The following is a 13,049-nucleotide window of genomic DNA, read 5'->3' as shown; positions in this document are numbered from 1 at the left end:
AACATTTATTTAAAGCTTTGACACAACCCCCAGTACACTTACGTCATCCGTAAATGTTTTATATTCAAATCACAGCTGTCATTTACTAGCTGAGTGACCTTTGCGAAGTGAATTCACTTTTCTGCACCCTGGTTCCTGTCTCCATATAAAGGAGACAATAAAGCAGTATCAAACTCAACTGTCCATATGGAATAAATAATTGTATTAATATTAGTGAAGTGCTTCACACAGTGTGTGTCTTTGGTATTTTACGGTTGTGATTTGTTGCTGGTAGGGAAGAGGCCCTCGGCTTCAGGCTGGGCAGGGAGAAGCAAGGACGTTACTTCAGCCTGAGGCTCCCCATTCTCATCAGCTGAGCCCAGGGCCACGGGGGTCTCCAGAGAAAGGTCAGGCTCTGGGTCAGGAACACTGGAACTCCCCACTCCTGTCAATGCTGGGCAAATGGTCAAGGCAGTGGGCTCCAAGGTCAAAATCCTGAAAACGGGCCACAGAGGCCCAGAGAAGGAGGTGTGCGGGAAGGTGTACACATGAGATCCATCCGCGGCGTTGTAGAAGGAGACCTCACCAGTCTCGTAGTCCAGGAAAATCCCCACTTTTTGAGGAGGGTTGGCAATTGTCAGTTTGGTCCCGGGGTCAGTGAGAGCCCGATAGTCATTCCCATCAGACAGCCCCATAGTCCAGAAGCCATTCTCGGGTGTCATTTTAATCCAACATTTTCTCTCCACGTTCTCCCTGCACACCCCGACGTGCCACTCTTTCCTGTCCCCAACCTCTACCTCCCAGTAGTGTCTCCCTGACGTGAAGCTCTTGCAGCCAAGCACACAGTAATGCCAATCAAATCTCTTGGGGTTGTCTGGCAGATTCTGTCGTTTGTCTGCTCGCTGCAAGCTCCTCTGGTCGTCAGAAACAAGCAGGATGGGGTTTGCTGGGTTCGGATCCAATATCACATCCGCTGCAGAAAGTTTGGGGATGGGGTCATGGGTCAGCCATTGTTCCTAGATCTCAGAGCCTCAGCCCTCAAGGCCTGGGTCTGGTTGAAGAAGCCCAAGTCCAGAGCTGGGTGTCCCCAACCTGCCCTGAATGTGACCCCCTTAGCAATACCAAAAGAAAGCCATCAGGGGTCTTAAGTTCAGTGGGAAAGAGGAGGGTGATGAGGGTCAGGGTCTTCTTAACTGACACCTGGAGCTGGCTCTTTCCTTCTACCTTTTTCCTGTTTCCCTCCCCGAAATGACTCTGCCCACCTGTGCTTCATAGGCACATAGGTTTAAATTTCAATCCTTGCACTACTGCTTATGAACTGAATGTCTTTTCCTTTTCTCTTTTCCCATAGACTTAAGCTATGTAATATCTTTAAGCCTCAACTTTCTTAACTGAAAAATGGGGATAAAAATACTAATCTCTAGGGTAGGAAGACAACACATGTTGTGTATTTGGCTCAGGGCTGGGCATGGAGGAAGCGGCCTGATCTTACAAAAGCTGCCAGGCCTTTTCTGTGCTAAGGGCCATGTTGGGGGCTTTATGTGCTCCCAGACCCACTCTCCATCTTGCTCCACCCTCTTCTGGGCCCCGGGAATCTGTCCTCTATGGACAGTGTCACTGGGTTCTCTTGCCTCTGGTCGCCTGCTGGATTTGGCCAATGGGAGGTACTAGCTGAAGACTGGAAGGAGGAAGAAGAGAGGCACAGCATTTATTTTTTCCCCTTTCTTCCCTGCCAGCTTCAGATGGTGATGCTCTAACAAAAGGATGACTTTTCTCAGGCAGCCCTCTCCTTGAGCTATAGCTTCCTCTGGGCTGTACCCTCTCCCTATCTCTTCAGGCCCAGGGGTGGTGACAGCTCCCCACTGTTGTGAGTCCTGGGGGACGGAATGTTCCTTTGTCGGCTTCCCTTTACTCTCTTTTTTGCCTTTGTAAATAGTTCCTTCTTTAAACCCTCTTCAACCACCCATTTTGAATATACCATCTCTTTCTTCCTGTTTTTTTGACCAAATACACATTCATGAGCTCATTTAGTCTTTACCTCAACTCTCACATAAATAGGAATTACAATCATCGTCTAAAATTGAGGAGAGTGAAGCCCAAAACATCAAGTGACCTGAGGACACACAGCGGCAGGAGGTGGCATACAGAGCTTGGGAAAGGACAAGATCTCTGAGCATTGCTTTCTCTCCTTGATCACGTTGCATCCTCGCTCTCCCTGTAGTATTAGTTCACTCTGCCTGTCCTTCCCCTCAGCTCCACCTGTGATGCCTCTTCCTTCCCATAAAGGTCTATGGAAGCCCAGGAGAGCAATTCTCCCTGGTTCTCTGGGCTCTCAGTGGCAGGGCATGGGAGACAGGCACAGCCTTGAGATCGAGGCCTCAAGTCATCTGCCCGGAACTCTCCCAGTCATGGGGACTTGTCCCAGAATCTCAAGACTTGGAGAAGAAAAAGGGAATATGGTCCCTCGGGTTGTTGTCCTAGGGGACATAGTGATTCACTCACCAGCTTGGAAGAGGGCCTTCTTCCACTCTGAAAGAAAGGAGACACAATAAGGAAAGGTCATTAATTCTGATCTTTCCCTTACCCATTCTCCTCAATAAGCCTTTTCTGTGTCCCTTCAGTCTCTTCCAGTATCCAGCTTCCTTCCTCTACAGCTCTGACAGATTAGGCATAAAAGGTCTCAAAAATGGTGGACTTCCTCATCGGGCTGCAGGTGACATGGCCAGGCTACAGTAGGCTGTGTGCCAGCTGGGTGGGGAGTGGCTGAAAGTGCCCAGATGCTGTATCTGAAGGGCCTCTCTGAGGCTGCAGTAAAGCAGGGGTGGTATTCCCCACAGAAAATGAGCCTCTTGGTTAGATCTGAGTATTCCTACTGGGAATGCCAATGCGTCACACAGCAGGGAAAAAGTTGGAATGCTTATACACATGAGCCAGGAAACTCAGAGGACATCCAGGTCACTCACCAGGATAGGCCTGAGACTTCTCCCCACCTACAAGGGAAGAAAGGCAGAGACGTCAACTGAACTCTGTCATTTCCTTTCTCCTCCTTTTGCACCCATCTCTCCTTCTTTTTGACCACCTACCCTTCCTACTTCCTCCCTCTGCCGTTCAACTCTCTCCTCCCCTCTCTTCCTTACGGGGGCGGGAAGGAGGGGGAATGAAGGCCCCTTTCTCCATTAAAAAACCAAACAAAACACTCATGATTCTCTCCTCCTTTCTCCCCAAAAACCACTTCCCCCCAATCAGCCTCCCATATTTCTTTCCTTGGGAAAAAGGATCCGGAACATTCCTTCAGCCCAGGGCAGAGTTAGTGGCTGAGGAAACTGGCTGGAAAATACTCAGGCAGAGACAGCCTTGGATGAGAATTTGGAGAAAATGTCAGAGCCACTCACGAGCCATGTACTGGATCTTTCTCCACTCTGCAATGGAAGAAGGTGATGAGTCATTAAGAGGCCCAGCGGGGGATAGGAAGATGAGCTTGGGTCCCTGGGGGCATCAGAACTTACTGAGTTCATACTCGAGTGTCTCTGGAAAAGAAGCAGAAAAAAAAAAAAAGTACTGTTATGGGGATGGAAGGAGGAGGACCTCTAGAATATAAACCTTAAAAATGACCTAGTGCCGGGATGGGTGCACAGGATGGGGATGCAGAGAGGTAGTCCGGCTCCCTCCTGTAGGCACAGGCCTTAGATTCCCTCTCGGGGTCAGATACCTTTTATTCTTTGTTCCTGCTCTTTTTCTGCCCTTGCTGTTTCTTTTTCCTCTTCTGCTCTCTCTTTCTCCATGAATAGAGCCTTCTTTTCTTTCCTCTGTAGCCACAGGAAGTAACCAGCCCCTGCGAGGAGCAGCAGACAGACAGGCAGCGTCCCCGCGAAGACAGCGATCCAGCGCTGGGCCCTTCTTCAGAAGGGATCTGCAATGGGATCCAGTCTTAGCCTCTCACCCTCAGGACAGGGTTCATGGAGTTTATCTCCTGCCGTCAAATGATCTTTCTCTTCCTAAGTTCTCAGAGAACTTTAGGGAAGACTGCAGTAAACCCTAGTAAGGGTTTGTATTTATAGCAATAGCAAATACCATTACTTGTCTTGAAAGGTCTGCCTCTCACATGTAAATGTGATACTTGAGCATCGCAATCAAGTTTTTTCTAATTAAAATTTACAATAGGTTATATTCACTTGGTTCAAATATCAAATTAAAAAAAACGTAAAACGTCACCCAAGTCTCCTTTTCACTTCCTCTGCCCGCCTCCTTTAATTAGACTCATTTAATCAGCCTAGTATGGTGACTAAGAATGTGCACTTGGGAGCTGGGGGGGCCTGGGTTCAAATTCTGATTCCTCCACCTGACTAGCAGTGTGACCTTGGACTAATTAGTTAACCATTCTATTCCAGGTGTCCTAATCTGTAAAACGGGGGTGATAATAAAATTAATAATAATAATAATAGAATAATAAAACCTAACTCATAAGGTTAAAGCATTAAATTAATGTTTATAAAGCATTATAAACACATAGTGAGTGCTATGCAAGAGTATATTAAATTTAAAAATATAAATGTATTCTTATTTTTTCTTGTTTACTCCAAAGATAACGTTCTGTATAAACTGCTCTGTGTCTTGCTTGTTCTGTTCACATTGTATCTTGCAAATCTTTCCATATTAGTACAGGCAGAATGCCTGTGTTTCCTTTCAGAGCTGGACAATATTCCATTGCATAAAAATTCCCCATTAATGGATATTTGCATAGTCGCTAACTTGTTGCTCTTATAGTTAATGCTATAAGAAATAACTTTTTACACGGGTAGTTTTCTACACACGCAAGCATATCTGTCAGATAAATTCCTAGAAGTGGGATTTTGGATCAATAAGTAGGTAGTTTGGATATATATTGCTATATTGCCCCCGAAAGCAATTGTGCCAATTCATACCAAAAATATATCAAATTATGTATAACAAAAAATGTCTAAGAGTGACTGTCTCCCCACAATCCTACCATCAGAATGTTTTATCAACCAGCACTCTTTTGTTTTGTTTTATCTTGTTGCCAGTCTCACAAGTGGAAAATGTTTTAATATACATTTCTCTATTGAGTGAGGTTGGACACTTTCATTCCTTTTCTGTGAACGAATAATTCATATCCTTTGCTTTTTTTCTACTGGTTTGTTTCATATTTTAAGGAGATTAGTGCTTTCTCTAAATTATGAGTTGTACATATTCCCCCTGCCCTCATTTTGTCATTTGTCTTTGCTTAAGGATTTGGTCTTTACCACTTCTCCCCCAATTCCCGTTGCCTGTCACAGTTTCTGGCACATAGGAAATGCTCAGTAAATACTTGTGACGTTATAACAGGGAAAAAAAAAACATCCCCGGAGCAAGAAGACACCTCTGGAACCCTGCTCAGTGCCTCGTTTTCACTGCAAACTCAGCACAGAGAATCACATGTCCTCCTTCTTTCTTTTCTTTTTTTCCTTTTTAAAATTCTTTTTTATTTCATTTTATTTATTTTTATAGTTTTTTTTTAATATGGCTATGCTACGTTTCAATTGGTTAATGTTTAAATTGCCATTTTTAAAAATTTTCTACAGATTAAATTTTACATATGCCTCTTTTAAGGTGCATTTAATGGAATTTTAAAAATTGAAGTATAATTGACTTATAATATTATATTAGTTCCAGGTGTTCACATCTTTCTTCTTCCAGTAGCCACAGCTCAATATACCTGAGGCTAAGCAGGGTACTGACCTGCAATGGAAATCTGGGCTGTCTTTTCCTTGTTGAGGAGGGGATTTCTGATGATACAGGACACCCCTTCTCCAGAGCTGCTTTTCACCGTTAGAGATGATGTGACTGCACGCAGGCCCGCTCCATCTGTAGCTGGAGGTGCTGCCACGGCTGGCATGTTCTGGCCCTTGGCATCTCTCCACTGTATTTGGGGCTGGGGATACCAGCCGGTGGATGTGCACCCCAGGTGGATCCCTCCATCCTCATGGCCCTTCATTTCAATGTGAAGATCCGAACCCAGAGCTGTGGAAGGGACAAATGAACCTCAATTCTTGGGAGCCTCCAGTATCAGTGAGGGTCTCAGCAGGAACTGTATGGCACACCCATGTTAGATAATTAAAGTAAGGTTTCATTAAGAAGCTGTTTACAAAAGGGTGGTCATTAGTGAGGAGAAAACTATATGGGGGAGAGCAATAGCCCAGGGCCAGGAACAATAGAGCTGTTACCACCCACCCCTAAACCCAAAGGGAGGTGGAGAGGAAGCCGTTTTGAAGACCTAAAAGGAGAGAGTCACGTAGAGAGGACTTTCATAAGAGGAGCTGTGATCTTTGCGAAGAGCACGCAGCCAGCTAAAGGTGGTCCTGCAGGGAGAAAGCCAGGGGCATAAGTACCCGGACTTCTCTCCTCCTCCCCTCCTCTATCTTCAACTATGGCTCCCCATTGACCAAACTCGGCCAGAAGCCACAGTGCAAGAGAATGCTCTGAGAAAGAGAAATGCAACCTTTGACATTGGACATGGGCCTGGTCTTGGTGTTCTCCTGGGGAACACAAGCCATTTCATGGAACGTCAGCATCAAAGGGCCCTTTGTCACTATGATGGGTCAAGACCAAAACAAGACCAGCAACAATCATGTCTGAACATAGAGAAAAACACGAACACTGTCCAAAACACAACGAAGACCAAACATCCTCCTGTCCTGGCTGTGAGACGATGCTCCTTTACCAGTCCCAGCTTTAGCTTCACTCTAGTCTTCCTCCTGGGTAAGATTTATGAAGATACCCACCCACAGAATTACACTCCCCCTCCTCCCTGACAGCATCCAATCCAGAGCAAAGCCTATTTCCATAAACGCTGCCCCAAATCCCCTAACAGAAGCCCAAAGTCTGTACCAAGTCTCCTCTAACAGCCTCTTTCTGAGACCCCCAGTTCCCACGTGGCATGGACTCCCCCTCCTGCAGCAAGGACTAAAGTCAACTGGTACAACTGCAGGGGTGTTCCTGGGAACTCGGGTTGGAGAACAGTTGCTGTACAGACGCTGTCCCTACAGGTCAGCCTCCCAGGGCTCAGAGCAGGGTGTACCTGGTGGGGCGCCAGAAGCCACAGGGAATGCAGCTGAACCCAAACCACTGCGCACCATCTCTGAGGAGATGTTTTCTTATCCTTCTCATCCCCGACCTTCCACTTTCCAGCTTAGACCCTGGCCACCAGCAGGAGGGAGTTCTCTACTTGATATGATAGGGTACAGGAGGGAGTCTTCCTGGAGGAAGACCTGCATCTTTCCCGAGGGCCTCAGAGAAACAAAGTTGGAAGGCAGCGGAGGCAGTACCTGGTAATAAACCAGGAGCTCTGCGAGGTGGATTTGGAGCATGAGCTCTGTGTCTGCCCCCAGGCCCCACAGAGGAGTGAGCTCAGAACAAAACCCGGAGGCTCACCTGCAACTTTCAGCTCCACCAAGGCTTTTTCGTAGAAGTTGCCATCTTGGAAATAACACAGGTAGTTTCCACTGTCAGAGACTCTGACGCTGTGAATTTGGAGAGCAGCCTTCCCTGCAGTGATGCCATCTCTTAAAATCTCAGTTCTCCCTCGATACTCTGCCGTCTGTCTGTCTTCTACTTCCTTGCCATGTGCATACATGAAAACTACCTGCCCGAGGCTGGACCTCACCCACTTCAGTTCCATGTTCTCTGCGCTCATCTTCGGGGACAGGTGACAGGGCAGCTCAGCGTCTTCACCCACCATGGCCAGGATGGGCCCAGGGGGTCCAATCACAGCAAACTGAGCTGGTCAGCAAAAGGGGGAAACTCCATGAGAGGGAGTTGGGGCCATGATGGTAAGGGGGTGTCTCAGGCAGAAAAACCTAGACAGGCACAGGATCCTGACAGAAGGACATCTGTCTTAATGGCATGTGTACTTTCAGTATGTGATGGGACTTCCAGGAATGAACGGTCAAAGGTTCTGGCTGGGCACTAACAGGTAATTGTCCGCTTCCGATACATAAAAGCAGCATCGTTTCCTACCTGAGCAAGAGGTGAGCAGCTGGACCAAGATGATGCAGACAAGGAGGTGGGGCAGAGGGAAGTCTAGGGACAGCGCCATTTTCATCTGTGCTGCAAATAGAGAGAGGCAAGGAGTCAGGCAGAAATACGGCCTGGAAGAAGATGGATAATTCTGCGTGGAATTCTGAGGTTTCCACGCAGAATTCTTCACCTCAACAGGGCCAGCTCAGGGCGAAACACAGGATCACTAGGGTGATGACCCAAGATCTTCCTCTGCCGAAATGTCTGCTTGGGAGCCTCTTCCCCTTTGCGTTCCAATATGGAAAATCTCCCATAAAAGTATGTATGTTAAGTGTGCAGACAGTAACCCTAACCCATCCGGAAATCCCTGGGTCTGCTGTCTGAACATGTTCAGAATCTTTACCCGCGCCCACACTTCCCCAGCTACGCCAGGTCCAAGCCTCCACCATCACACTCTGATTAATACGGGACCTTCCTCTCTGGGTCCCCTGATTCTGCTTGTATCCCCTACAGTCTCAACACAACATCCAGAACATTCCTTGAGTCACATCCTGTCACTCTTCTGCTCAGCACTTTCCAGTGGCTCCCATTTCACTCAGAGTAGATGCTGAAGTCCTTCCAGTGGCTGGCATGGTCCTCCAGGACCTGCACTCCTCATTTCATCTCCCATACTCTCCCTGTCTCTGCTCCGGCCACACTGCCCTTCCTGCCGCTCCTTGAACAGGACATGACAGAGGACCTTGACCTCAACTCTTCCCTCTACCTGGAACCCTCTTCCCTGCATATTCACAAGCTCACTCTCTTGCCTCCTTCAAATCTTTCCTTTAAAGTCAGTTCCTCTATGGGACCTTCCCTGACCACAGAATTATGGCAAACTGCTCCCATCCCCCTGAATCTGCTCTCTTTTTCCCATTGAATTTTCACCAGTGAACATTTCATACATTTATCGCGTGTCTCCACCTCCTAGAATGTAAGCTCCACAAAACAATGATATTGGTCTGCTTTGTTTCCTGATGTGTAAGAAGCCTGTAGCATGGTGGTGGTTCACGTGGAAACCTCAGTAAATATTTGTTGAATGAGTGAATGGATGAGGAGTTACATATTAAACCATCAATACTCACTAGCATTTTAGTTCACTTTAGATGATCAGATTAGTTGGTGGCCATCCAACTAATGGATGGAGAGGAGGGGAGGCGGAGAATTCATGAGGATAAGTGTTTTTCTCCATAATGACAGTGCTCTTTTGGTCTGGCTTAGAGAGCAGAGCTTGGCCTCTTGTGGTCCCACTGGGACTTGCCTATATTAATGTGTTTGTTCCTATTTTTCACTAAAGCGGTTTCAAGGAGCAAGCCTGTCCTGGACACGCAAGTGTTGCAACCTGATGTGCCTTAATGCACTCTTTTCACAATTGTTCTGGGAATTCCCTGGCGGTCCAGTGGTTAGTACTCTACGCTTTCACTGCTGGGTTCGATCCCTGGTTGGGGAGCTAATCCCATGCGTGGCCCCCCAAAAATTGTTCTTTGGGGGAGAAACACCTGTTCTTTGGGGGAGAAACATTTCTGGAAAGGAAGTGATTCCTTTCTCTTCTTCCCTTTCCTCATGTGTTCACCAACGCTCCTCGGCAGATGGCCTGCCTCTGGGCTCACCAGCAATGGATAATTTTCCTACCTTGGTCTTTGCACTGCTAGAGAAGTGCCTTTTAGGGGCGGAGATGTATGTGCTAGCACTGGCACAGAAGGGGCAAATATGTCAACCGAGAAGCACACAGCAGCCCAACACAGCTCACACCTCTATGCAGTGCTGGCGTTCTTCCAGCTCAGAGGCAGGGCCCCGCAACTCCCCAGTCCCAGACCAATGTTTCCAAATGTATCTTGGCTCAGAAAAGCACCTTTACCTCCTTTTAGGCATGGTCTGTGGGATCACTGTGAACTTTTGTGTTAAGGGAAGTGTGTGGCCCTTGCCAACTAGCCAGGCTTGATTCTAGCTGGAGTTCTAACACGGCTTCCATCCCAGCCACCCCAGAGTTGGCTGTGTCCCTAAATAGTAGAGACCCTGAGAGTCGGCCTAGGTGGATTACTCCAAGACAGGACTGAGAACTCTAGAAGTAGCCCCCTCCCTTCTCCCATCATGTATTCTTTCCTTCCCTGAAAATGTCAGATGGAATGGTATGCCGACAAATGACTCAGGGTGCCCGTCTGCGGAGCGACACTGCCGCCTCCTCTAGGCCCCAACCCATGGCCATCACCAAGTTCAAATCACTCTTCCATCAGACTCTGGTCAAGATCCTGGCAGATTCCCTGGGTCACCCAGAGGCTGAACCTGCCACTTCTTTTTTTTTTTTTTTTTTTAAATTTTGGCCAAGCTGCACAGTTTACAGGATCTCAGTTCCCCGACCAGGGACTGAATCCAGGCCACTGCAGTGAAAGTGCCCAAACCTAACCACTGGACCGCCAGGGAACTCCTATGAACCTACCACTTCTCAATCCCAAGGCAAGTGAACGGGAGAGTTAGGAATAAGACCAGGTCTCACCCGTGTGTTTTCATTCATTCAACAAACGTTTATCGAGCACTCACTGTGCGCCAGGCCCACTACAGGTTAGGTGTTGGAAATAAAAAGGGTGTGGGAAGTAAGTCATGGCACTATGATTCACGAGCTTTGTGATCTCAGTCATGTGACAAAACCTATTTGAACTTCAGTTACTCATGAAACATTGTGAAATAGGAACTTTAGAACGTACATAATTGGCTCAGCAATTTCACTTCCAGATATCTGGTCCAGCAAAGCACTTGCATGGGTGCAGAGAGAATTATGTGTAAGGATGACACTATTTTTAAAAGTAAAAAAAAAAAAAAAAAAAGATGAACAACCTAACCAGCCACTCTAACCACTAACAGGAGACTGGTAAGTTAAATGAAGGCTCATCTGTATGAGGGAATTCGATATGGCAGTTAAGAGTGATTTACAGTCACTAACCCAGATAATCAAGATATATTAAACAAAAAGAACACTGCAGAAAAATACTAATGATTCTATTAAAAAACAACAACAAAGCTATAAATTTGTATATACATTTTTATGGGATCACCTTAAAAGAGTTCTGAAGGGCTACATGCTAAAATGAAAATCAGAGATTGAGTGAGAGACACTTGTCCTTTGCCCCCTATACTTTGAAAATTGTTTGGATGTTTTCAATTTTAAAGGTTTTCACGTTTTACTTAACAATTAAAAATTGTTACAAATAATTATTGTGACTGTAACACATTAGTTGTTCAGAAAATACCGACTCCTGTAAATCAACTGTATGTCAATAAATAAATAAATAAAAATAAAATACCAACTCTTCACACCAATTCCCCCAAAACAAACCAGCATGAGGCCCGCATTCATAGTACCTGCTGTCGTGATACGTGTACCGGGAACTGCCTTTGAGAACAAGGCCCGCGGAGGTGGGTGGGTGGGTTGAAGAGGAGCCGGGAGCAGAAATCTGTGCTGATGCGTATTCTCTGGAGCCTGCCTGAAACCCGGACAACACTCAGACAAAAGACTGCCTTTCACCATATCCTCTGCTCTTCAACACTACTCTCTAAGCTGCTAGAGAGAGGACAGTATTATTATTATTATTATATAGGTAACAATTTCAGTGCTGTCCTCAGAGTGAGGAATATATTTTCACTAATTTTTTTAGGATATTTATTGGGTTTTGTTCCTGATTATAGATAACTTCAAAATGGAGAAAAATATGAAGGAATAAAATTTAAATAATCTGATGGTAATCATATACTTTGCTTCATGGGAATATAACTATTTCTGGAAGTATTTTGGCCATAGATATATACTAAATGCCTGAAAATTGTCAAAATTATAATTTGACCCAGAAATTCCACTTGTAGAAATTACTCCTAAAAAAAAAATCAGGTATTAACACAAACGTTCATGTTTAAAGCGGTTCATCATAAGTAAGATCTACAACAGCAAAATGTAGATACAATTTAAATGTCCAAATTCGATCCAGTTTTATTACAATTAGAAATAAAAACTCTTTATTAAAAATATGATTCCTAATGACTGCATGAAAATCCCTTTTATGATTGGACAGTGTGTTTGTATCCATTCTCCAACTCTTGTATATGTAGCTTGGTTCAGATTTTTGTAATTGCAAATAATTCTGTAATGCACAGCTTTACATATAAATCTTTAAGGCACATCTCTTTTTAAAATCTCTTAGAACAGATTCCCAGAGATGACTAAGAGAGATAAGAGTCCTTTGCTCCTTTCTGACCACAGTAAGCTCCTGAGAACATGCAGTTGGCAAGTTTTTTCATTCACGTTGTCTCCTTCCCTTACATTTTCCAATTCAGGTCTTTAGCCTTTGCATTGTCCTGCTGGCTCCACCCCCTCATCCTCACACACAAGCACCAATCCCTTTCTTTGGATGAGGGCCTCCCTGGAGGCCCACTCTCAGCTCTTCAGCCTCTCTCCCTCTAGGGCTCGTGGCCCTGGCTTTTACCCATTTTCCCACACTTACCTCTTGGCTATCCCATCTGAAAATCACAGCCCTCAGAATAAAGGTAATCAATAGAGGCTCTGTTACCTGGAAGAAAGGAAAAAGAAATATGCCTGCTCACTATGAAAAGTAGTAACAGGGTCATTCTGTGGAAGAATTAGTTTTTCGATTGGCTCAGAGGGGTGTTTCTCATCAGTTGCTGGGCAGAAACCAGTGAGGAAGTTTAAAATGAAAACTGAAGCTGTATTGGATTGTACACGGTGAAGAAAAATTCCAGCCTAATTCTCACACTGTGTCACTCTGTGTTTTCCTAATTGAACCACTTATGTATATGTATAATCAGTCTTTCATTATATATACCTATTTTACATCTTCTATATGATAATAGATTTATTTTATATCAGAAAAGATTTACTGAGTAGCGAAATAAAAGATTTTAACATGTGAAGAGAGGAAGATGTACATTAATTAAAATGTTTCTGTGGCTATTTGCTAACGTCTGTTTGCACGTACACAGGCACGTGGAGGAGGATTTATCTTTTACAACAGAGC

The 13,049-nt window shown here is 45.4% G+C and overlaps 1 protein-coding gene across 1 annotated transcript; it reads right to left on the bottom strand.

The window, feature by feature from the left end:
• On the bottom strand, positions 1-12,637 carry BTN3A3 (butyrophilin subfamily 3 member A3). Its single transcript, XM_024751902.1, is given in 11 exon segments — positions 1-952; positions 2,482-2,508; positions 2,943-2,969; positions 3,372-3,398; positions 3,486-3,506; positions 3,689-3,889; positions 5,716-5,997; positions 7,408-7,755; positions 7,993-8,082; positions 11,386-11,584; positions 12,519-12,637. Coding segments are annotated over 10 exon segments (1,893 nt in total). The 5' UTR covers positions 11,552-11,584; positions 12,519-12,637; the 3' UTR covers positions 1-248.
• Positions 12,638-13,049: the final 412 nt, after the last annotated feature.

The sequence above is a fragment of the Neophocaena asiaeorientalis genome, unplaced genomic scaffold (genome assembly GCF_003031525.2).
Source record: "Neophocaena asiaeorientalis asiaeorientalis breed wild unplaced genomic scaffold, Neophocaena_asiaeorientalis_V1.1 scaffold165, whole genome shotgun sequence".
NCBI lineage: Eukaryota > Metazoa > Chordata > Mammalia > Artiodactyla > Phocoenidae > Neophocaena > Neophocaena asiaeorientalis.
This window is presented reverse-complemented; position numbering and strand designations above follow the sequence as displayed.